We start from the raw sequence: 27,205 nt of genomic DNA on the forward strand, positions 1-27,205 counted from the left end.
TCCTTAAGGGGTTAATTCCAGCGACTGTCCTTGGTATGATGCAGAAAGGTAGTTACGTTATTTCTTTTCATAATATTTCCCCAACTTATACATTTTATAATTACATAAACTAGTATGGTACGCTTTGATCAAAAAGTTAAATGTATAAAGGAGGTACCTACCGGCGCCTTCAAATAGTTGCAGTGAAAAAAAACTTTAGACATTCCTCAATGAAATGTAATGCAAAAAAATCTAATCTCTTCAAAGTAACATTGCACTTTAACATTTTCAAGAATTTAAATGGAAAAAAAATATATATAAATGAACAAATATGTTTGTAAATAAAATTTATTTTGCTCTGTGTTTTCCAAGATTAACATAGAAACCATCACAAACACAGCATTATAATACATTAATGTATTGACCATTTACAATGTACAGTAGTGTATTAAATTTCTCAAAAAATAGATACAAAAGCTAGGAGAAACCTCAATCAGGTACTCCAGGTTAGGATAATTCATCATAGATGAAAAGTTAAAAGAACTTGCCCACAGCAACCTACGGTACATCAAACCTAGGGGAAAGGAAAATTAAGCAATGCAAGAAACTAATTACGGTAAGTATGAGTGTAGTAAACACAATTCCTCTCCTTTGTATAATATTGCACAATCATTTCACACAAAACAAAAATGCTAGAACACCGTTATGTTAATTATTATTTAACCTAAAAGAAAACCGATTTGACTCTTAAGAATTGAACAAAACTATGTTAAATGGATAGGACACTGCAATAAAAATAGCCTGAAATATGAGAAATCTGGACAGAGTGCCAACATGCTAGTTAGTGGGAGAACCACAGCTCGTCTCAACATGCTCACAAATGTTATCAGTGGGCATAACATGTAAGGTTCACTTTACTTTTACAATCTAGTTAACGTTAGTGATATGTTTAAATAATGTGGTCAGTAATGCAAACCATTGTACCTAATAATTTCTTTATGAATTTTATGACAATGTTTTGAATACAGTAAGAAAATACAAGAAAGAAAAATTCATTGTGACACGGTAGTCACTATGTAGCAACAGCTCAACTAAAGGCCATAATGGTAAAAGTTCTTGTTAAACATTTTAAACAGTTTTGGTTCTTAGTTCATTCCACTGGTAGCTGGAAGAAAAAGCAGATGTCCACAGGAATCAGCATCTTATAGAAGACAGCACACAGGTCCTCAGGAAGACTATCTCAGCCAAGACTAAAAATTTGGAGAAAAAAAGAAGGTCAATCAATAAATGTAAGGGTCACATAGGATAAAACTCTATAGTTCACTCAGACAAGCATATTAAAATGCAGATGTGAAATGGAGCATCATAGGGATAAAATAAATACGGACAATAAAACGTATCCATATATGAACAAGAGATGCAGTAGTTAGTCCATTTTTTATTTCTGATTCAATATTTTTATCTATATTTGAGCAACATTTTCTTCAGTAATAGAACCGTGGGGGGGGATGTCACACGAAGTTTCGTTTAATCACTTCCAAAAAGGAATTAGATGGGGGAAACTCTGGATGTTCGTGTCTGGCCGAACAGTTAATAAAAGTTTGGGTATCAGTACACTACCCGGACCCCATTCACTTGAATGGGGGGGGGGGCGAACATCAAGTGCATGCTATCATGTGCACAACATTGCGTGCAAACACTGCTTCTGATGGGCATAATCAATACTACCAGTCAGAAAGCTGCTGTTCCCATGCTGTCAAATGACAGCATGAGCCCGCAGCTGTGATCAAAGGTAAAAAGTTTATCTCCTGTCAGTGCAATCAGCTGATGGAACTACTGCTTCCATCAGCCGACGTTTGCTGCCGCTTACAAGAGTGAGCAGGCAGCGACTGATAAAAAAAAGTCTTTATCAGCGGGCGCCTGCGCTAAATAAATTAAAAAAACTAAAATCGGCGTGGGTTCTCCTGTATTTTTGATAACCAGCTAGCCAAAACTGAATGCTGCGGAATGCAACCCTCAGCTGTCAGCTTTACTTGGTTATCAAGAAGAGAGAGAGGTACCCACTGTTTTTTTTTTATTTAAATAAATAATTTAAAAAAACAACGGTCCCCCCCATTTTCAACAACCAGCCTAGCTAAAGCAGACAGCGGGGGGCTGGTATTCTCAGCTTGGTAAGGCGCCATGGATATTGACCCCCCAGCCTAAAAATAGCAGCCCACAGCCACCCCGAAAGGCATATCTATTAGATGCCCCAATTCTTGCGCTTTGCCCGGTTCTTTCACATTGCCCTGTAGCGGTGGCAAATTGGGTAATATTTTAATATTTGTGGGGTTGTTGTCACCTTTGTATTGTCCGGTGACCTCAAGCCCAAGGATTAGTAATGGAGGTGTCTATAAGACACCTCTCCATTACTAATCCTATAGTTATATTGTAAATAAACACACAGCAAGAACAAAGTCTTCTATTTGAAATAAAATTAAAACACATCGAGGTTACCGCAGATCACTAAGGCTGCGTTCCCAGCCAGGCCAATGAACTGCGGTGACCTCCTTCTAGTGAGATCAACACTAACATAGTCAGAAAGTCTCAATATGCAGAGGCGAGTGCACTAAAGTGAAATTCTCGCGGTGAACTTCCCTCTGCACTGTGATACTTTATCATGGTGCTGGGAATGCAAGCCTTAGTGACCGGTGGTAACTTTGAAGAGATCATCACTAGTCTCCAATGCTGAGCTCGCAACAGCTCATTCATAAGGGGTCTCAGCTTGGACAGTAGCATCTGGCCATTGTCTAAGTTGAAAAACTATTAATCCCCAGACATGGATTACAGCGTGGGACAGAACATCGGGACAGGTGAGGGATATTGTTGTTTTTAATCTTTGCTTTATTACAGGAGACAAGGGATTCCATGTAATGGGTGTTAGGGGAGTATAACGGTTTTCCTTTTTTATTTAAAAATAACAAAGTGTGTTTTGTTTTTATTTTAAATAACCCCTAACGACCGCCGATACGACTTTCAAAGGCGGCAGTTCAGGGTACTTATTCTTCAGCGTAGAGATAAGGCTGTAACGCCCCTCAGCATCAGAAAATCTCCGGGGTCTCGGCTACTGGGGGTAGCTGAGACCCTGGAGAACATGATTCGGGTCGGTTTTTACTGTCCCCAGTGTTGCGATCGCCATTATTCACTGAATAACGGCGACTGGAAAAAAAAAAAAAAAAAGTCCGATTTACCATTTATTACTCTTTCCTCTGATATGATCTGGCACATCAGAGGAGAGAGAAATGGGGTCACCCGAGCACGCCCCCAGTACCTCCAAAGTTCCCTGGTCTCTCAGGCTCTATCCCCGGCGTCTTCTTCCGGGAAGAAAATGGTGGGCGCATGCTCAGTGCGCCCGCCGAGAGCTGCCGGTCGGCACCCGGCAACAACAGATTTCTCCTACTGTTCCATTTTGATCACTGTGATAGAATCTATCACAGCAATCAAAATAAAAAAAATAGTAAATCAAACCCCCCTTTATCACCCCATTAGGTAGGCAAAAATAATAATATAAAAAAATGTATTTCTATTTTTCCATTAGAGTTGGGGCTACAGTTAAGGTTGGGGTGCAGGGGTTAACCCCTTTGCGACGTACTAGTACTGCGCATGTCGCATCTCCCCCTTTGAAGACAGCTGACATGCATGCAATAGCTGTAGGTGGAATCGCGATCTGCTCGTGGCTATTAACTAGTTAACTGCCGCTGTCAGTTTGACCAGTGCTTCCGGCCACCGGGTCAGAAATTCGTGCATCACCGACCCGTCACGTGATCGGGGTTTCAGCGATGCGTTGGCATAACAACCAGAGATCTCTATGGTTGTTGATGCCGGATCGCTACGAGAGCCACCTGGTGGTCGGTGCTCATAGCAATGCTGTATTTTTGCTACATATAGGCGATCTGAGCATCGCCTGTACTGTATGTAGCAGAGGCGATTGAGATGTGGCAGCTTCTAGCCTCCCATGGAGGCTATTGAAGCATGCTAAAAGTAAAAAAAATAGTTTTAAAAATATAAAAAAATATACGAAAGTTGAAATCACCCTCCTTTCGCCCCAATCAAAATAAAACAAAAAAAAATCAAACACACATATATTTGGTATCGCCACGTTCAGAATCGCCATATCAATTAAAAAAAGGATTAACCTGATCGCTAAACGGCAAAGCGAGAAAAAAATTCAAAATGCCAGAATTAAGTTTTTTTGTCGCGACGACACTGCGTTAAAATGCAATAACAGGCGATCAAAAGAACGTATCTGGACCAAAATGGTATAATTAAAAACGGCATCTCGGAGCGCAAAAAATAAGCCTTCACCCAAACCGAGATCACGAAAAATGGAGGCGCAATGGGTATCGGAATATGACGCAATTTTTTTTTTAACAAAGTTTTTAATTTTTTTTCACCACCTAGATAAAAATGAGCCTAGACATGTTTGGTGTCTATGAACTCGTAATGACCTGGAGAATCATAATGGCAGGTCAATTTTAGCATTTAGTGAACATGGTATTAAAAAAAAAACAAGTGTGGGATTACACTTTTTTTGCAATTTCACCGCACTTGGAATTTTTCCCGGTTTATGAGATTACGACATGGTAAAACCAATGGTGTTGTTCAAAAGTACTCATCCCGCAAAAAATAAGCCTCACACGGCCATATTGACTGAAATATAAAAAAGTTATGGCACTGGGAAGAAGGGGAGCGAAAAACAAATGCAAAAACGAAAATGGGCTCCTGCGCGAAGGGGTTAAGGCTGGGGTGCAGGGGTTAAGGTCGGGGTGCCGTGATGTCATGCACACGACAGCGCGACAAACACCCGGTGTTTAGGGGGGCGAACCCTAACAGGTACACAGAGTTCCTGGTGAAGTCAGTGTTCAGTGTCCATGCCTGAACAGTAGGTGTTTGGTACGGACGCCAAACTTTACTGTTCAGGTTCGCCCATCTCTAATCTACAGTATATCAGCTTGGAAGGAAAAAAAAATACTACAAAACTGCTGAAAAACCAGCATGCAATTTATGAAAATATGTGGCATGCGTATTTTAACATAGATTCCATTGAGTTCAACACAGAGAAACATTTCACAATACACTATCTGATAGAGCATGCTGAGATTTTGAACATGAGGTCAGTGTATGGAAAAAAAACACCACAATGCAATAACTGGCTGTTTTGACTGTTTTTATAGGGAGTTTATGAAAGAAAAAACATAATAATGATGATGACTAACCTCTCAAGCTATGGGACACAAACAATACATCTGGTAAGTTTTTAAACTAAACACTAGAGTTGAATACTAACAAGAGGAACACGCAGTCTTTCCTTTAGTTTGGAAAGGACCAATCACCAATTACTACAAGGGCCCCCCCAGTGATGTGCCAGAGGTTCAACCAGCTGCACAGTTTGATCAATTGCAGACAAATCGTTAAAATGTTGATCCTGCTTTTGTTCACTGGAGCTTGTAGTGCTGCTGCTTTTCTCTGCTGCTGTTGACCCAGTGCCTCCTGTTGCTGCATGTGATTCACTTTTGTGATCACCAGTCTTCCCCTCCTAAACCCCCAAATTCCACCTCCTCAACCACCTACCACACCTTGTCAAGCTGCCGTTGAGTGCCATTTTTTGCCTAAAAGGCAAGACCAGAGTATTTTTTTTCACACGACTCCTGTAAATGAGTTTTATGGTGCGGAGTGCTGATCAGTGTCATGAATTACTGATCAGGCCATGCAAAATTTTAGAACAGAGCTTTTTCCCTGCTACTTTGTGATTTTTACCCTCACAGACCACTTGTGTGTGAGCATCCTGCTACCACAGAGCGCTGATCAGTGATGCACATCAGTGATTGGTATCTGTGCTCAATTTTTGTGGGAAAAAAATAATAATTAGCTGAAAAGGTTAGACATAGGAACAGCAGACTAAGTAAATCTTGTTATTAGCTTATACTACAGTATTTTTTACAGTTAGGGTCAGTTCGTTGTGGGCACTCAATAACTGTGACCCGTAGAAGCGCTACCGCAGCACGAAACGGCTGTCGTCTCCTCCACTCCTGCTCCCATCCTCCCGACGCCGATGTTTTAAAAATAATGGAATAAAGAGTGATTTTAACCGTTGAGTGCCATCTGTTTTCTTCTATACTGGCACTCAGTAATTGTTTTACTGACGTTCACACTGTATATTATAATTACCGTAAGTTTCATAAATTTAGTGGTAATTACTGTAGTAATTATTACACTACTTTTTCCTAATAATCCTTAAAATTACAGTTAGACTTAGTAGCAGGCTTTCAGTATTTTTTTTGTACTGACGTCGGCTAGCAAATTTTTATTTAGTTAAGAAATATACTTGAAATCTACTGTACTAATTATTTTACCACAGTTCTTTTCTAATCTATAGATTTACGGTAAGCGTAGGTTAGTTGTGGGCGGTCAGTAAATATTTCTACTGAAAATCACTTGGTATATATTAAATTTTCATTTTCTCATTTTTTATTTTGCTATTCCATTCTCTCTCTTTTCTTTTCTAATGCAATGTTAATTCTCATCTGACAATGTATACACCAAACACATCTGAATAAAATTTGGCTAAACAATACACGTGAAAATACTAGACACACACAGACAGACCGACCCACAAAGACAGACAGATACACACAAAATCGTAAAATTATGAGCCTCATATTCCTGATTTTGTGGCCTGATCAGGAATCCAATTTGATACTGCCAGCCTCAGAGAAATTGACTTTTCCGAACAACATTTTTCCCAAAACCCGACTTCCTCGTTTGCTAATTGGACACCGATAGATGTGGCAGAAATAATCAAGTTTTAGGGCCTTGTACTTCACATGGGGATAGTGAAGAAGCCAGAACGTCATCAATATTTGAGTGCTGATATTTTCTATAACACTCCAGTTTTCCACATGACTATGACCCAGTCACGCTTTGATAATTTTATGTCCATTACGAGATGACCCCAACTTTCACTGACTTTTCAAATTCAGGCCGGTCATTGATCACTTCAGTAGCAAATTTGTTGAGTTGTACATCCACCAAAGGGACATCTGCGCAGATGAGTCCCTAAACCACTTCAAGAGGAGGATTAAATAGCAATAATTGCCCAATAAGAGTGCAAGGTACAGAATCAAAATGAACAAACTGTGTGATCACCCACAGATTCAGGGTGACAGCCAAATTGAACCCCCAGAATGCCCCACTGTCCAGGGAGTGGGAAAATTGTGTTGGAATTGGAGCACTCACTGTTGGATCAGGGTTATCACATTTACGTAGATAAATGTCTACACCAGATCCCCACTCTTCAGATTTCTTTCTGCCAGAGCTACCGCTGGATGCGGTACTGTGTGCTAAAACGAGAGGGACCTCTGGCAACTGCTAAGAAAGTACAAGAGCAGAGCCCAAATCTTGTTGGCAGTAATGTGGTGCCGGCAAAACATTCCACCAAAGTATGAGCTCCAAAACATCACTTCTTACTTTCAGACCTCGGAAGTGTGCCCAAACAGTCCCCCCTCACCAAGCACAGGGAATCTGTGTACTCGGTAGAAATTGCACAAAAAACTTTGGAGTCCATTTTCTCCTGTTAGGCTGGTTTCACATTAGCGCTTTATCGCGCAGCGCATCGTGCGCATGCTCCCCCATCTTTAACATGGAGGGCGCATTGTCTAGCGTTTACACGCGTTCATCTGCGTTTTCGTGCGCTGCGCTTTTTCCAGGTGTGCACCCAGACGCGCCAGATGCAACATGTTGCATTTTTTGTTCCGCCCAACCTCGTCAAAAAAGCACATGCGTACGCACAGAAGGTGCACAAAAAAAAAAAAAAAAAAAATCACATTACAGTCTATGGGGTCGCTGGCAAGCGCATGGATGTGCGCACGTCTGCGCTTTTCGGCGCATGCGATTTTGGAGTAAACAATGTCAAGACACTTGTTTAAACCACCCCCTACACAAGCAACATTGTTTGTGAGGAGTGTACATAAAAAGGTGTCTGCACTGTCAGACCACTACTCTACAGACAGCCTTGAAGAGACCAGACAGCCTTCCAAATTACAGAGCCCTTTGGATCCAAGCTGCAGCAGCCAAAATGTGAGTATTCTTAAACCTAATGTCTTTAATTGCAGCATGTCTTCTGGGGATGAATATACACCATCCCGGCAAGAACTGGCCCAAGCAGAGCGTGAGGTGAGTATCTTCCTGCTTTTCGTTAAGTATAGCTGCTGCATCTACGAATGTGTACTAATTTTTGTTCTTTTTCAGGCATCAACATCGGATCCAGCAAATGAGGCCGAACAGCAGGAGCAGCCAAGACAAGTCCCGGTGGTGAGACGGAATGTAAGTATAAAATGAGTTTGAATGTCCCTTTTTTTTGTTTAAATTTATTTTTTCTCTTCCTTTTTTTCTGTCCTGTTTTTCATCTTCTATCTTGCTTCTTTTTATCTATCTCGACAACGAGCACCTGATCCGCCTGGTCGAGGAGCGTGTCCCGTTGTGGGACAGCCGTGACCAGCAGTACAAGGACACTGTGCTGACCCGGCGGCTATGGAATGAGGTGGCCGCAGCGTTGATGGACGGCTGGGAGAGTGCCTCTCCAAGTTCCAAAAAGGCGTTTAGTATTTCCCTGCTCTGTGATGCCTCAGTTACTATTGTCCCTGATGACACTGTTGTTTCCTGCTAGATATTTTCTAGCAGGAAACACAACAGTGTTATCAGGATCAACAGTGACTGCATTGTGTATTGTATTCCTGTAGTGTGCCGCATTGACTATTGTTCCTGATGACACTGTTGTGTTTCCTGCTAGAATATATCTAGCATGAAACACAATTGTGTTATCATAGTGAACAATCAGTGCATTGTCTATTGAATTGTTTTGTGATGCCGCATTGACTGTTTGCCATGTTCACTCAGGTTCTTGTGATGATACAGATTTTGCCATGAGTGCATTGTATAATATTTTTTCTTTGTTTTTCCAACAGTGAACAAAGTCCGAACACATTGGCGCTCGATGAGGGACCACTTCAACCCTCATGTTCGTGCTGAGGGACAGGTTCGCAGTGGTTCAGCGGCAAAGACCAGAACCAAATACTGTTACCATCGCGAGTTGGCGTTCCTAAGACTGGTCCTTGCCAGCAGAGCGCAAGTATTTAAATTTTTTTTTTTTTTTTTTTTTTTTTTTAAACCTGTGCTTTTCTATTCCACAGCATTGGGAACTTATAAATGCAGGAGACTATTGTTTTTCTTTTCTTTCCACAACACCTGGAGTAGCAGCCTGCAACCTGTCCCTGGAGCAGTCCTTCATCGAACGACCTCGGACCAGTCCCAGCCATCCGACAGCCAGGAAGCACCTTGCAGGTCAGCAACACGGACAGCTGGTGACCAGGAAGCTGGTCAATCAGGTGTTCCCCTGTCCCAGGTCTCTGCTACTGGTTATGCGGGCACTTCCTGCCAGCGGCAGAGGGCATTGGACATGAATGTCTAGCCCGAGTTCATGCACTTGAGCGAGGCCTTTCATGCCAGCCTCAAGGCGCTGTCAGACAGAGTGGAAAGCGTTTTTTCCCTCATGGAACGTGGTTTTAACCACATGGAACACTGCTTCCTCTCTGTCGACAGTCGCCTTGATCGTCTGGAGGCTGACCTCAACAGACCAGCGCACCATTTATTCAGTAAAATTGAATGGGGCATGGCGGAACACCTTAGTCCTGAGCAATAGCTGAATGTGATACAGGCCTGCAACACTGCTTATTTGCAGGCTATGCAGCAGAATCAGTACGGACAGCTATTTCCAAATGTGCCACAACTGACTTGCTACACCTCACTACCGACTTCAGCTGCATACCACTGCACAGCCACCTGCATTCCAAGCCAAGCCGGACAACACTACACCACCCCAAGTCTGAGTGCTGCTGGACACTCCACCGCCACCACCATGGCAAGCGCTGCTCCTGTCCGGAGCACCACCACCACGCCTGCTTGGAGCACCGCCACCGCCCCCAATCCTACAGCCCAGACCAGCACTGCCACCACCACTCCTACCGCCTTAACCAGCACTGCCACCACCTTTCCTCATGACTGGACCAGCACTGGCGCCTCTACTCCTACTGCAAGGACCAGCACTGCCGCCAGCACTCCTCATGACTGGACCAGCACTGGCACCACTACTCCTACTCCAAGGACCAGCACTGGCACCACCACCACCCAGCAGCATCAGCAGCACCATCAGCAGCAGCAGCAGCAACATCAGCAACAGGGGGACCTACATTCTCTTGGGACCTACACTCTCTTTTTCATGAAACGCAGCAAAGGTCACCCAGCTCCAGGTGGTCAGAAAGTGGAAGGCGGTTAGGCAGCTCGAAGAAGTCCAGGCAGGGGACACAAACCTCAAAGAAACACAAAAAAAAAAAGAGAACTTTGAGCGTCTCTCCCCCCTCACCTACCAGTGTGTCTCAAACTGCCGCTCGTTCCATCCCTGATCTCCCTTCCCCCACTACTTTTGTCGCCCCTTCCCATAGAACCCCTTCTTCGTCCACCAGCCGTTCCTCGTCCCTCCACACCCCCAAAGTAGCACAATCTTCTCCCAAACGTCAGAATTTTTTTTTTTTTAAATAAATATGAATTTCTGCTTTCACCTAATACGGTTTGATTAATGTATCTTTCGCCGCCTACACACACTGCGCCGTACACTTTGCGTTTTTGCCCACACATACCTCCATTAGTGACATATGTTTCTTGTGTCATTCCTGGAGATATGTGTAGTCAAAAACACAAATATATGACTTGTATTTTCCCCACCAGTCTCTTCAGTATGGTAATATTGCACAGACTGAATAGAGGATGGTGTTGCGTGCAAGGCATATCTATTGTTACCTTGTCAGGCATCATAAAAAGTTAATTGAGGATGGTGTGTTTATACCATCAATTGACTTTTTGTGACACAAGGCCAGGGGATTCTAGATATACCTTGTAATTAACCACATCCTATATTGTGTGGTGAATAAACTGAGGAGATTATGGGAAAATACACATCATATGTACAATACCATGGCCTTGTATCATAACTCTATCACACCTGGGCAGGTGAATACACGAGTTTTAACCAGCAGCGTCGCTTCAGTCTACATATATTTCATGCAGACGCATGCAGTTTAAGTCATGTGTATTCACATGCCCATGTGTGATAACATTATGAAGTCAGGATGCGTTATTTTGGGCATCCTCACTTGAGCATGACACTAGGCCTGGGGATTGTAGAAGTTGTATAAACTTTATTATCTCTCCAGTCTGCGTTCAAACTCAAGACACAGTAGTGATCCTACAAAAAATATTTATAGTCACGGTCAGGTGTCATAAAGAGTGACGGATGCTAGTGCATCACCAAATCACTATTTGTAACATCAGGCCAGGTGACACAAATATTAGTTGTATTATCTCCACCGTCGCTGTAAATTTAACACAAACTGGAGAGATGATAAAGGTCATACAACTTGTGACTATGTATAGTCACCTGGTCAGGAGTGCTAGTAAATTCATGATGCACAAAACATAGCATCATGAATTCACTGGTACACCTGGCCAGTTCATTATTGTATTGAAGTGTAAAAAGACAGAGTGCACTCGGTACAGGTATCAAAACAGGTTTTTTATTAACATACACACAAGAAAACATTTTTACATTTGATCTTGCCATTCCAACTGTCCTACATTTGAGATGAAGTAGGCTGCAAATTGGTCCCTCATTTCGCCAACTTCAACAGATGACCTGAGAGGGTGCTGAGTGAATTCAGGCAATGGGTTTGCAGCAGGTTCATCTAGTTCAAAGGTCGGGTGCTCTTTAGCCATCACAAAATTATGTAGAACCACACACGCCTTCACAACCTCATCCACTGTTTCCAGTTTCAGATTAATGACTGTGGCGAGAATGCACCATCTGGAGACAAGTATACCAAAGGCACAGTCTACAGTTCTTCTGGCCCTGGTCAGCCTGTAATTAAAGATTTTTTTTGTGTGGTCCAAGTCCCGGCTGGAGTAGCGTTTCAGCAGGTTTGCGCACATTTGAAAGGCCTCATCCCCAACCATTACAAATGGCTGTGGCGGACCTTCGGTGTGGGGAAGATGCCGTGGCATGGGGAAATTGAAATGGTTGGCATACAACCTACGGCCCATGTCCGAGTTCTTAAAAGCCTGGGAGTCATTCCCACGGCCAAATGCCCCAATGTCTACAGCTACAAACATACAGTCTGCATCCGTAATGGCCATGAGTACTGTAGAAAAGTATCGTATTTTTCGCTTTATAAGACACACCTGATTATAAGATGCACCCCCAAATTTGGTGAAGAAAAAGAGAAAAAAATGTTTTTTTTTATGTTAAATGGAGGTGTGTCTTATAATGCCAGTGTCCATCTTTCAAATCATATACCGCATATGTCCCTCATCCTGGTATTTATATAACCCCCATCCTGGCACATTGCCCCCTTGTGCTGGCACATAGCTCCCCCAATCCCATTATGGATATACTTTTTGTAGTTATAGTACTCAGAGCCTGTTCTTTTGGGTTTGATTAGACGGATGTGTTTCCCATCAACCGCTCCCAAAGAGTTGGGGAAATTGCAGATAAGGTGGATATTCCAATCCGGTATGGAAGTGGAGTGAAGATAGGCTCTCTCCAGTAGCCAGGAATCTGCGAAACAGAGAAAGAACAAAAACTAATATTTATGTATATTTTTTTTAAACAAAAAAAAAAAAAATAAGTACATGGCATAAAAATAATTCTGCAGGCCTTTGTTTACTACATGGCAGAACAATAATTCTGCCAGCTTTGGAATAGTACATGTCAGAACAAAGAAAATTATGCAGGCATTGGTTTTGCAATACGTACCGTAATGTGACAAGGAGCCGTTCCACGGGAGGAACCGCACGACGGAGCTGTGCGTCCTGTCTCCGGATGGATTGTTGAACACAAGCAAGTAAATCCCTGAAGCTTTGTTGGGACATTCGGGTAGTCTGTAAATTTCTCCGGGTTTCCCTGGAGCTCGCTGTAGAGGGTGTAGTACGCTCCACAGCTCTCCCGGAGTTCAATAATCGGATGTATCCACAACCGCCGCTGCTGCCGTCTTCGCTGTGTCTCTCTCTCTCCCTTTGTTAATGGCAAGCAACTGCATAAGCCTGAGCCATTGCGATGTCCAGCTCCAAGATGAAGTGAAAACTCTTCCAGCGTAGATCCATGTTGACAAAGGAAAAAGCAAGCAAATGTGAAGAATTCGGCTGTAAACAGGGTCTATATAAAGAATTCCCATAACACTCGACCATTGATGTCCCATTGGTGGAGTCTGTTGCAAGAATTTTTCAAGGATTTTCCTCCTGTGAAATGTGACACCTAGACAACCCATGAGCATTAAAAAATGCAAACGCATGGAAAAACGCTTGAAAACGCATACAAACACTGCATTTTTTGTCGTAATGTGCATGCTGATGCGACAAAATATTGCAGCGTTTACAAGAGTTTGCATGCGTTTTACGTGCGCTCGAAACGCTGCGCAAAACGGCGCAAGTGGGAATTTAGCCTTACACTTGTGAAATGAAAAATTGGGGTAAAAGCAAAATTTTTATGGGAAAAATTAAAAATTATTTTTTTCTTCCACATTGCTTTAATTCCTATGTAGCACCTCGTGTTAATAAAAAAGTACCCCCTAATTTTGCCATAAAAACTGGGAAAACTTATTGAATAATAAGACATGGCCTCACCAAAACCCTGTCTGATGACAAATGCACATATAGCAGGATGCAGCTGGCTTCCACTAATAGAGGCAAGGGGCAGCTCAGGTGCAAACTACTGATAAAAACAACCACCCCACACCTAACAAACCATGGTGGGGTTGGCTGCCTAGTAGGAAAAATGCACATAGATAAGGCTTGCATAGGACGTCAGTCACACATATGTAAGTGTGATGCAAAGTGTCTGGCTTGCAACCTATTAATGACGCCCATAGTATTATCAGGCAGGCTTTTTATCAGTAGTTGGCACCTGAGCTGCTCCTTGCCTCTATTAGTGGAGGCCAGCTGCATCCTGCTATATGTGCATTTGTCATCAAACAGGGTTTTGGTAAGGCCATATCTTGTTGTGTGAGTTTTTTTGAATATTTTCTATGTTAGCTGTTTTGATATTAGTGTTAGGGACCTGCAATACCATGAGGAGCCTTGACGTTGGCTTGCAGGCTCTATCTATTTTGGCCAAAATATTAACCAATACCTCATTTAATGTACTCATTGTCTGCATTATTTTTTTGCACTTATATCTTTTTTTGTAGGATGCAGTCGGGCCTCTTTCTGTTGGCTTGGTCTATTGGGGCTGTAGCAGCCCGCCTGATAATACTATGGGCGTCTTTAATAGGTTGCAAGCCAGACACTTTTCATCACACTTGCCTGTGTGACTGACGTCCTATGCAAGCCTTATCTATGTGCATTTTTCCTACTGGGCAGCCAACCCCACCATGGTTTGTTAGGTGTAGGGTGGTTATTTTTATCAGTAGTTTGCACCTGAGCTGCCCCTTGCCTCTATTAGTGGAGGCCAGCTGCATGCTGCTAAATGTGCATTTGTCATCAGACAGGGTTTTGGTAAAGCCATATCTTGTTGTGTGAGTTTTTTTTTGAATTTTTTCTATGTTAGCTGTTTTGAAAACTTATTGACTCACGTATAAGCCTAGGGTGGAAAATGCAGCAGCTACTGGTAAATTTAAAAAATAAAAATAGATACCAATAAAAGTAAAATTGAGACATCAGTAAGTTAAATGTTTTTGAATATCCATATTGAATCAGGAGCCCCATATAATGCTCCATACAGTTCATGATTGGCCCCATAAGATGCTCCATAAAAATACACCCCATATAATGCTGCACAAAGGTTAATAATGCCCCCATAAGATTCTCCATAGAATAATATGCCCCATATAATGCTCCATAAAGGTTATGGCCCCATAAGATGCTCCATAGATTATGCCACATAAAATGCTCCATAGATTATGCCCCATATGAAGCTCCATAGATTATGCCCTCATATGCTGCCCCATAGAATATGCCCCCATATGCTGCCCCATAGAATATGCCCCCATATGCTGCTTCATAGAATATGCCCCTATATGCTGCTCCATAGAATATACCTTATATGCTGCCCCATAGAATATGCCCCCAATATGCTGCCCCATAGAATATGCCCCCAATATGCTGCCCCATAGAATATGCCCCCATATGCTGTCCCCATAGAATATGCCCCCATATGCTGTCCCCATAGAATATGCCCCCATATGCTGTCCCCATAGAATATGCCCCCATATGCTGTCCCCATAGAATATGCCCCCATATGCTGCCCCATAGAATATGCCCCCATATGCTGCCCCATAGAATATGCCCCCATATGCTGTCCCCATAGAATATGCCCCCATATGCTGTCCCCATAGAATATGCCCCTATATGCTGCTCCATAGAATATGCCCCCAATATGCTGCCCCATAGAATATGCCCCCAATATGCTGCCCCGTAGAATATGCCCCCATATGCTGCCCCATAGAATATGCCCCCATATGCTGTCTCCATAGAATATGCCCCCATATGCTGTCCCCATGGAATATGCCACCATATGCTGCTCCACAGACTATGCCCTCATATGCTGCCCCATAGAATATGCCCCCATATGCTGCCCCATAGAATATGCCCCCATATGCTGCTTCATAGAATATGCCCCTATATGCTGCTCCATAGAATATACCTTATATGCTGCCCCATAGAATATGCCCCCAATATGCTGCCACATAGAATATGCCCCCAATATGCTGCCCCGTAGAATATGCCCCCATATGCTGCCCCATAGAATATGCCCCCATATGCTGTCCCCATAGAATATGCCACCATATGCTGCTCCACAGACTATGCCCCCATATGCTGCCCCGATATGCTGCTCCATAGAATATGCCCCCATATGCTGCCCCATATGCTGCTCTATAGACTATGCCCCCATATGCTGCCCCCCATATGCTGCTCCATAGAATATGCCCCCATATGCTGCTCCATACAATATGCCCCCATATGCTGCTCCATAGAATATGCCCCCATATGCTGCCCCCATAAGATGCTCCATATATTATGCCCCCATATGCTGCTGCTGCTGCAAAAAAATGCCATACTCGCCTCTCCTGCTCAGGACCCGGAACCTGAGATATACACCTGTCCCCTGGTCCATCGCTGCTCACCGCTGTCTGCCACATCGTCTGTCAGTGACATTGAGGCAGCAGAGGGCATGGGCACGCACTAACTACGTCACCACGCCCTCTGCTGGCTAAACGTCACAGACAGAGGACGCAGCAGGGAGCGGTGAGCAGGGATGGACTGGGGGACAGGTGAATATCGCTATACTTACCCCCCCTCCTGGCGCGGTCTCTGCAGCCCCATTTCTCCACGGTCTCCCTTCCTGCCTTCAGCGGTCACGTGATACCGCTCATTACACTCATGAATATGCGCATATTCATGAGTTTAATGAGCAGTACCACGTGACCGCTGAAGGCAGCAGGAAGGGAGACTATGGAGAAGCGGGGGGGGAGCTGCAGAAACCGCGGGGTAAGAATGATCTGTGACACCCACAGGTATATGACTCGTGTATAAGCCGAGGGGGGGGACTTTCAGCCCAAAAAAATGGGCTGAAAATCTCAGCTTATGCACAAGTATATGCGGTACATAGATTTGGTATCGCTGCGTCAGGAAAAAATCAGTCTTTGAATCTTTCACATTATTTAGCCAGTTTGGTGAACACCATAAAAAAAATAAAAAACTACGCCAAACATAGCTTTTTGGTCATAATGACACACAAAGCAGAATTAAAGGTGATAATAAAATTACATATAAAACAAATGTTATCCATAATGTCATCTTGTCCTGCAAAAAACAAGCCCTTATATAGCTCCATCGATAAAAAAATAAAGTTACAGCTATTAGAGTATTTATAAGAAAAAAAACAAAACAAAAAGAAGTTATAAATTAAAACTCACATAATACAAAAAACTTTTTACGTATAGTCGATGCATTTATAAGAAAAACAAAACAAAAACAAAACCGTTATAAATGAAAACTCACTCAATACAAAACTTTTTATGTAGAGTTGATGCATTTATAAGAAAAAACAAAAACAAAACAGTTATGAATGAAAGCTATTAGAGTATGACTATGGAAAAACAAATTGCGAAAACATTTTATTGTGCAAAGGAAGCAAATTATAGAAATTATAAAAATACTAAATAACCCTGTCGACGCTGTAATTGTACTGACCCCCAAAATAAAAATTGTCTAACCACGCTTACAGCAACAGTGTGAAAACAATTAATCCCTTCACGATCTTCGACATACCTACACGTCATGGTCGGGAAGGTGTCGCCAACCTATGAAGTACAGTTAGGTCACGTCGATAATGCAGCCAATGTGTCTGAAGGCATGGTGATTGGATGAAGGTGTCTGCTGTTTCTGATAGCAGGGCACTGAGACTCGTCGCCACGAAGAGTTTCAACGCTTCCTCCACAATCGCTGTGATTGGCTGGTCAATTCCGAATAGCAAATCAAAGCAATTTCAATGTTTTGGCAAATGAAAATTCCTGAAACATTGATGTCCAGCTATGACCGGTGCTATAACAGGTGCTATAGGCTGGTGCTAGGAGAGCGCTGTGTCAGCAATCCGGCGCTGATTGGTGCGATCAGACGATTATGTCCAACTGCACCAACTTGTGAGCAGGAGGGCAGTCTGACCTCTCAGAGACTGCTCTGCACTGCCTCATTTCGAGCTTGTAGACATGCACAGAGCAGTCATTGTGTCATTTCAGCTCCAGATCTACCTGAGACTTGAAGTGCCACACAGTGCTTAAGATAAGGATGTAGAAGACCCTACTGATCCTTGTTTTTTCCAATCCACCCTAATCCCTCTCTCCCTAACCCCTTTCCCAGTCCCCCCCCCTTCTATTACCAAGTGCTAACCAGTACTTGATCACTCAATTAAGGAAGTTTTTTTCTTTTGCACTACACCACCTCCTGCAGCTGCTGAGTGCTGATCAGTGATGCACGTGACTTATCAGAATCTGCGCTCACTTTTGGCTAGGATCTTTTTTTTCCCAGTCCATTTTTTTCCCCTTTGCACCACCTCAGTGCGTGCGTCCTGTATCCACCGAGTGCTGATCAGTGACGAACATGACGAATAGGTATATAGTTTGTGTGAAAAAAAAATCAAATAAAAATAAACTAGTTTACTGTATTTTTCGGACTATAAGACGCACCTAGATTTTAGAGGAGGAAATTAAGAAAAAAAAAATGTATGCATGGTCCCCTCATCCCTATCCTGGTAGGAACGGTCCCCCTCATCCCTATCCTAGTATGCATGGCCCCACCCCTATCCTGGAATGCAGGGCTCCCATCTCTATGTTGGAATGCAGGGCCTCCATCCTTATCCTGGTATACAGGGCCCTCATCTCACCCTAGTATGCATGACCCCAACACTATTCTGGTATGATTGGCCCCCATCCCGATCCTTGTATGCATGGCCCCATCCTTATGATTGGCCCCCCCACCCCCATCCTGGTATGCATGATCCCATCAGAAAACATAAAAAAACAAACAAACAAAAAAACACACACAACACATTACACTTACCTTCCTGGCGCTCGCTTGCAGAATCTTGCGCCGTTGCCAGCAGCTGCTTTATGCTTGTAAGCAGCACATGGCAGTGAAGTCATACGCTCCTTGCAAGTCGAAGGGGAACTGCCGGAATACTGACTGCTCTGCACGCCGGGACTGTGTGCGCAGAGAGCAGTGACTATTCATTGCTCTTCAGTAGCGCACACAGTGTCAGCTGGAGCCTTCCTGCTGCTGCGCTACTGAAGAGCGCCAGGAAGGTAAGTGTAATTTTATTTTAATGTTTTCTGATGGGGCCAATCATAAGGATGGGGCCCATGCATACCAAAACCAGGGTTGGGGACAAGATGCTATTAAAGACAAATGAATATTCATTGCCCTACACGGCCATGGGCGTGGAATGCAGTGAACATTCATTTTTCTTTAGCGGGCACAGGAATTAACTGCAGCCACCTGCCTCTGTGACACGCTGCTCCGCCGATGCCGCTCCCCCCACCTCCCCACCACAGCTAGAGCCGGTACATAGGGACTATAAGACGCACCCCCCTCCCCCATTTTCCTCCACATTTTTTGGGGAAAAAGTACGTCTTACAGTCCGAAAAATACAATAGTTGCTAGAGCTAGATTAGGGACAGTGTAATCCATAGTAAAAAATATGCTGCAGTAATTCACTAATACTACACAGTATTTTTTACTAAAGTGAAATCACAATTAGAGTCAGATAGTAAAGTGTAAAAAAAAAAGTATCAAATACAAATAATTTAGATTAGTTGATCGACCTAAAATTGGGACAGTGTAATGCACAGTAAAAATATACTGTAGTAATTCACATTTACTAGTTTTTCTAATGTATAGAATCAAATTTAGTGTCAGTTGCGGGTGCTCAGTAAATGTTTTTACTGATGTACGTTTAGTAAATATAGTTTCTCAACTTAACTGGAAAATTATAGTGGTATTTAGTGGCAATTATACTACGTTTTATTCTACTGCACAGAATTACAGTTTTAGTAATTTAGCTGCGGGCGTTCAGTAAGTTTCATTTATTTAACTACAATGTTATAGTCTCATTTTTATATTTTTACCATTTATTTCTAAATGCTTTTCTTCTATTTTTTTAATTTTTCTTTCTACTGTAAATTTAATAAATTAAAAGTACCGTAATAAAAAAAAAATGTTTCACCAAACACACACACTCAAATACAATCTGGTTATCCAACATGCACAGACATACACTGCGCAAGTGAAAGATAAAACGTCCCACTCTAGCCAAGCACTATATTCAGTCAAAGAGTCATACTTCTTCCTTGCCTTCCAAATCAATAATTAGGAAGAGGATGCCATATTCCTCTATTTTCGCTCATCCTCTTCTTCCGCCAGTGATAACTACCCCCCCATGCAGACACCCCAGGACAGCAAAAGAGCCAGCACCCACAGTTAGTGACTACTATGGACCTCACCCCCTGAAAATTATGAACCTCAAATTCCTGATTTTGTGGCCCAATCAGGAATCCTATTTGATATACCCAGCCTCACAAAAATTGATTTTCTCAAAGTCTTTTTCTATGAGAATTTACTAAATCTCATGGTGGCCCAGACAAATTTACACAACCAACAATTTCTTTCCCAAAACATCACTATGTCATTCTACTGTAGACACTGTAGAAATTATGAAATTTTGACCTTCACATAGGGATAGTGAAGAAGCCAGGAGTTCAGCAAAATCGGAATGTTGACATTTTGTAGAACAAATGGCTATGACCCGGAAAATCTTTGAGGCTCTTCACAAATTTTTGCATTTCAACGATAATGACCTCCACCTGAGTTGACCTAAACTTTGACCGACTTTCCAAAATTCGGATGTTCTTTGATCACTTTAGCAATAAGTTTGCTGAGGTGTACCTTACACAAAGGAACATCTGCGTGGACAAGTCCCTAATTCACTTCAACCGGACTTAAATTCAGGCAATACCTGCCCAGTAAGAGGGCCAGGTACAGAATAAAAATGTACAAACTGTGCAAAAGAACCTTAGGGTACATGCAGGAGATTCAACTACCTTGAATACCACTCTGTCCTGGGAGTAAGTGGAAAAATTGTGTGGGAATTGGTGCACCCACTGCTGGATCAGGGTTATCACTTCTACATAGAAAACTTCTACAACAGCAATCCACTCTTCAAATCCTTCTCTTCCAGAACTACCGCAGGTCTCTGTCCTGGAGTACAATAATAACTTGGAGGGAGTCAATCTCTCTAATCAAATTCTTCAGCCCTACAGTTCGTTGCGGAAAGCCAAGATGTGGTACAAGAAGTTGGCCGTGCACATTGTACAGATGGCAATGCAGAACGTTTACATGCTATCCTGAGGTGCAGGCCAGACTGGCACATTCCTTTAATTTCAGGAGGTAGTGATCTACTACATTATAATAAGTATTTCTATAGCACCAACATATTCCGCAGCATTTTACATCACAGAAGGCACAGAACAGACAAGATTAGAGATTACAGAGTAACAAATAATTTAAGACATACCAAGCTTATAATCTATGAGGAAATAGGGGAGACACGAAAGGTAAATAGTATTGTATAGTCCAGCCATGAAAATAATAAACAGAATATTCAAATAATATTGCATGAACCAGTAACCAGCCAGTATGTGCACAAGTACAGACACAGAGGGCTATTACGTGTATGAAGGGCGTGTATATAGATGATACAAGGGACTAGAATTGGAGGAAAAAATTTGGAAGGGCAAAACGGGAATAGTTAGATAAGTGAGTTGAGGCGATAGGCAAGTCTAAAGAAATGCCTTTTTAGGGAAAGCTTAAAAGTGTGAGCATTGGGAATTAATCTACTTGTTCAGGATAGTGCATTACAGAGAATTGGTACATCTCATGAGAAGTCTAGGAGCATGAGTGGGATATTTGGATTATTGAAGATACTAGTCTTGTATCATTAGCGGAACACAGTGTGGGGTATGCATGCTCACGCTACTGACCAATTGACCAATATAGACAGTCAGCATATTATTAAGTTTCATGTACGTGGTAGTGAGCTCCTATGCGCCATTCACTGGTGGACGGAGATAGGCAGAACATGGTACACACAGTATTCTCTAAGCACATTGGCCACCAACCAGCTAAGGGTATGAGCACACTAAATCTTCCTGAAGCAGAAACTAAATGGAAATTCCAGGTTTTTGAGAAGGATTTGGAGATTTTCTCCTCAGTTTCAGCACCAAAACTCATAAAAAACCCTAACAGTCTAGTAAAACTTGCCTCATGCCAGACCACTATTTAAAGTAATTTCTGCACCCAAGATATTCACAGTGAAATCCGTCATCTAAAAGATTTGCCTTGATTTTTTAATTTTGTGTCATTTTGCTTTTTATACTAAAGAAAAAATATAAAAAAAATATATAATTTAGGTCCTAAATTTTAAGTTCTAGGAGATAAAAATATGTCCGAGTAATTTATCTATTTTAAGTCATAGTATAAAACAATGATTAAGCAGCTTTCCATCATATACTCTCTATAATCTTCATGGAAACTGTAATAATCTATTGACATTTATCTTTGCTGTCTATACATAGAATAGATAAAATAATGGTTGCTTTTCCATTATTGGCCACCCACAGGGAAGTTTAAAAATGAAAATAAATAAATAGAAAAAAGAAAAAACTTTTCCATTTTACATATATAATTAAATGGCATCAGAGGTATGAGGTATCAATCTTCCAATGGTCTGCTAAGAAATGAGACAACACAAATTAGCAGAAGCAATGTTGACAAGTGTTATAAGTGCTTGATTTCACATAGAAGACAAAGTCATAGAACTAATGAAATATTTTGTAAAAGCAAGAATAGCAATATTTCATAGCCAAAAATCAATATTACTTGTATTTTAAATGAAAAAAAACCCAGAATGGAATAGACAGTCTGGATGTTTAATAAAGATGATGAAACATATGGAGAGATGTCATATACAGTTAGGTCCATGTATATTTGGTCTGAGACAACATTTTTCTAATTTTGGTTCTAGACATTACCACAATGAATTTTAGACAGAACAGTTCAGATGCAGTTGAAGTTCAGACTTTCAGCTTTCATTTGAGGGTATCCACATTGAAATTGGATGAAGGGTTTAGGAGTTTCAGCTCCTTAACATGTGCCACCCTGTTTTTAAAGGGACCAAAAGTAATTGGACAGATTAAATAATTGTAAATAAAATGTTCATTTCTAGTACTTGGTTGAAAACCCTTTGTTGGCAATGACTGCCTGAAGTCTTGAACTCATGGACATCACTAGACGCTGTGTTTCCTCCTTTTTGATGATCTGCCAGGCCTTCACTGCGGTGGTTTTCAGTTGCTGTATGTTTGTGGGCCTTTCTGTCTGAAGTTTAGTCTTTAACAAGTGAAATGCATGCTCAATTGGGTTGAGATAAGGTGACTGACTTGGCCATTCAAGAATATTCCACTTCTTTGCTTAATAAACTCCTGGATTGCTTTGGCTTTATGTTTTGAGTCATTGTCCATCTGTAGTATGAAACGACGACCAATCAGTTTGGCTGCATTTGGCTGGATCTGAGCACCCAATATGGCTCTGAATACCTCAGAATTCATTCGGCTGCTTCTGTCCTGTGTCACATCATCAATAAACACTAGTGACCCAGTGCCACTGCCAGCCATGCATGCCCAAGCCATCACACTGCCTCCGACGTGTTTTACAGATGAAGTGGTATGCTTTGGATCATGAGCTGTACCACGCCTTCACCATACTTTTCTCTTTCCATCTTTCTGGTAGAGGTTGATCTTGGTTTCATCTGTCCAAAGAATGTTCTTCCAGAACTGTGCTGGCTTTTTTTTAGATGTTTTTTTTTAGCAAAGTCCAGTCTAGCCTTTTGATTTTTGATGCTTATGAGTGGCTTGCACCGTGCAGTGAACCCTCTGTATTTACTTTCATGCAGTCTTCTCTTTATGGTAGATTTGGATATTGATACCCCTACCTCTTGGAGAGTGTTGTTCACTTGGTGGTCTGTTCTGAAGGGGTTTCTCTTCACCATGGAGACTATTCTGCGATCATCCACCACTGTTGTCTTCCGTGAGCGCCCAGGTCTTTTTGCATTGATGAGTTCACCAGTGCTTTCTTTCTTTCTCAGGATGTACCAAACTGTAGATTTTGCCACTCCTAATGTTGTAGCAATTTCTCGGATGGGTTTTTTCTGTTTTTGCAGCTTAAGGATGGCTTGTTTCACCTGCATGGAGAGCTCCTTTGACCTCATGTTTCCTTCACAGCAAAACCTTCCAAATGCAAGCACCACACCTCAAAACAACTCCAGGCCTTTTATCTGCTTAATTGAGAATGACATAACGAAGGGACTGACAACACCTGTCCATGAAATAGCCTTGGAGTCAATTGTCCAATTACTTTTGGTCCCTTTAAAAACAGGGTGGCACATGTTAAGGAGCTGAAACTCCTAAACCCTTCATCCAATTTTAATGTGGATACCCTCAAATGAAAGCTGAAAGTCTGAACTTCAACTGCATCTGAATTGTTTTGTTTAAAATTCATTGTGGTACTGTCTAGAACCAAAATTAGAAAAATGTTCTCTGTCCAAATATACAGTGCCTACAAGTAGTATTCAACCCCCTGCAGATTTAGCAGGTTTACACATTCGGAATTAACTTGGCATTGTGACATTTGGACTGTAGATCAGCCTGGAAGTGTGAAATGCACTGCAGCAAAAAAGAATGTTATTTCTTTGTTTAATTTTTTTTTAAATTGTGAAAAGTTTATTCAGAGGGTCATTTATTATTCAACCCCTCAAACCACCAGAATTCTGTTTGGTTCCCCTAAAGTATTAAGAAGTATTTCAGGCACAAAGAACAATGAGCTTCACATGTTTGGATTAATTATCTCTTTTTCCAGCCTTTTCTGACTATTTAAGACCCTCCCCAAACTTGTGAACAGCACTCATACATGGTCAACATGGGAAAGACAAAGGAGCATTCCAAGGCCATCAGAGACAAGATCGTGGAGGGTCACAAGGCTGGCAAGGGGTACAAAACCCTTTCCAAGGAGCTGGGCCTACCTGTCTCCACTGTTGGGAGCATCATCCGGAAGTGGAAGGCTTATGGAACTACTGTTAGCCTTCCACGGCCTGGACAGCCTTTGAAAGTTTCCTCCCGTGCCGAGGCCAGGCTTGTCCGAAGAGTCAAGGCTAACCCAAGGACAACAAGGAAGGAGCTCCGGGAAGATCTCATGGCAATGGGGACATTGGTTTCAGTCAATACCATAAGTAACGTACTCCACCGCAATGGTCTCAGTTCCAGACGAGCCCGTAAGGTACCTTTACTTTCAAAGCGTCATGTCAAGGCTCGTCTACAGTTTGCTCATGATCACTTGGAGGACTCTGAGACAGACTGGTTCAAGGTTCTCTGGTCTGATGAGACCAAGATCGAGATCTTTGGTGCCAACCACACACGTGACGTTTGGAGACTGGATGGCACTGCATACGACCCCAAGAATACCATCCCTACAGTCAAGCATGGTGGTGGCAGCATCATGCTGTGGGGCTGTTTCTCAGCCAAGGGGCCTGGCCATCTGGTCCGCATCCATGGGAAGATGGATAGCACAGCCTACCTGGAGATTTTGGCCAAGAACCTCCGCTCCTCCATCAAGGATCTTAAGATGGGTCGTCATTTCATCTTCCAACAAGACAACGACCCAAAGCACACAGCCAACAAAACCAAGGCCTGGTTCAAGAGGCAAAAAATCAAGGTGTTGGAGTGGCCTAGTCAGTCTCCTGACCTTAACCCAATTGAAAACTTGTGGAAGGAGCTCAAGATTAAAGTCCACATGAGACACCCAAAGAACCTAGATAACTTGGAGAAGATCTGCATGGAGGAGTGGGCCAAGATAACTCCAGAGACCTGTGCCGGCCTGATCAGGTCTTATAAAAGACGATTATTAGCTGTAATTGCAAACAAGGGTTATTCCACAAAATATTAAACCTAGGGGTTGAATAATAATTGACCCACACTTGTATGTTTAAAATTTATTAAAATTTAACTGAGCAACATAACTTTTTGGTTTGTAAGATTTATGCATCTGTTAATAAATCCTGCTCTTGTGTGAAGTTTGAAGGCTCTAACTTATTTGCATCTTATCAAACCTGCTAAATCTGCAGGGGGTTGAATACTACTTGTAGGCACTGTATATGGACCTAACTATATATTAAAGAATGAAAAAGAATGGAAGAGAATGATGGATGTTCACGAATGATGACTGCGGTGACGGAAGAAAAGTGCCAATCATACTTGGGAAGAACTGCAGAGCAATATTAAGAAGCACTAAGAATAGGAACACAACAAGCTTAATATAGAGAATAGAACACATTTCTTCACTCACCCGCATGCTTACGGATTCAGAAGATACCACTGCGAGGCGGGGTAAACTACAAAGCCAGGGAGAAAAGAGCTTACTGCAGTTAATTCTGACATGAAGGTTAGTGATACACATGCCTATGCATATTAGCATGGAGGGATTATTTGGTAACTGGTGGGGGGAGCTGGAAGCCAAATTAAGCCACACAGTATTCTATAGGGATTTCCTGTAGTACCGGCAGAGCTGCCATAATCAAACTAATGAGCATGAGAATTTTTGTCTGATAGGAGAAAATAAACCAGTTACATTTAAGGACCCATTAGAACTTGAGGCATATATAGTTATGGCATATCCTTAAAAAAGGCAATCAGGGTTTGACCTACAGAATGCCCTCTTATGGTTTACACAGGCACAGTGGGTTTGCTGTGCTTTATATTACAGCTCAATCTCAATATAAGAACCAGGTACAGCCACACCTGTGTGTGCAGTGCTGTGCCTTTGTAATCAGTGATGGGGTCAAGGTGCTACGAGTCCTACCATGACACAGACACAAGTGAGGGACTTCTATGGTAGCGGTACTGCTAATGTACAGTGGGTACAGAAAGCATTCAGAGCCATTTAAGTTTTTCACTCTGTTTCATTGCAGCCATTTGGTAAATTCAATAAAATTCATTTTTTTCTCATTAATGTACACTCTGCACCCCCCCCATCTTGACTGAAAACCCCCCCAGAAATGTAGAAATTTTTGTAAATTTATTATAAAGAAAAACTGAAATATCACATGGTCATGAGTATTCAGACCCTTTGCTCAGTATTGAGTAGAAGCACTCTTTTGAGCTAGTACAGCCATGAGTCTTCTTGGGAATGATGCAACAAGTTTTTCACACCTGGATTTGGGGAGATTCTGCCATTCTTCCTTGCAGATCCTCTCCAGTTCCATTTTCAGGTCTCTCCAGAGATGCTCAATTGAGTTTAGGTCAGGGCTCTGGCTGGGCCAGTCAAGAATGGTCTCAGAGTAGTTCTGAAGGCACTCCTTTGTTATTTTAGCTGTGTGCTTAGGGTCGTTGTCTTGTTGGAAGGTGAACCTTCGGCCAAGTCTGAGGTCCAGAGCACTCTGGAAGAGGTTTTAAGCCCCCGTCACACATAATGATGTCCTAACGATCCCACC

The 27,205-nt window shown here is 42.2% G+C and overlaps 1 protein-coding gene across 3 annotated transcripts in view; it reads right to left on the reverse strand.

The window, feature by feature from the left end:
* Positions 1–309: 309 nt before the first annotated feature.
* GOLGA4 (golgin A4) overlaps positions 310–27,205 on the reverse strand; it is a 245,424-nt gene continuing 218,528 nt past the window's right edge. For 2 of the 3 annotated variants that reach the window (XM_073549893.1, XM_073549891.1), the window contains 2 exons: positions 26,062–26,107; positions 310–1,229 (listed from right to left, as the gene is read on the reverse strand). In XM_073549893.1, the coding sequence (XP_073405994.1) occupies positions 26,078–26,107 (30 nt within the window). In that variant the 3' untranslated portion in view covers positions 310–1,229; positions 26,062–26,077. The remainder of the gene's footprint in view (positions 1,230–26,061; positions 26,108–27,205) is intronic. The other variant, XM_073549892.1, reaches the window with a different exon arrangement.

Source organism: Dendrobates tinctorius, unplaced genomic scaffold (assembly GCF_039654945.1).
Source record: "Dendrobates tinctorius isolate UK_male_01 unplaced genomic scaffold, ASM3965494v1 ptg000162l, whole genome shotgun sequence".
NCBI classification, from domain to species: Eukaryota; Metazoa; Chordata; class Amphibia; order Anura; family Dendrobatidae; genus Dendrobates; species Dendrobates tinctorius.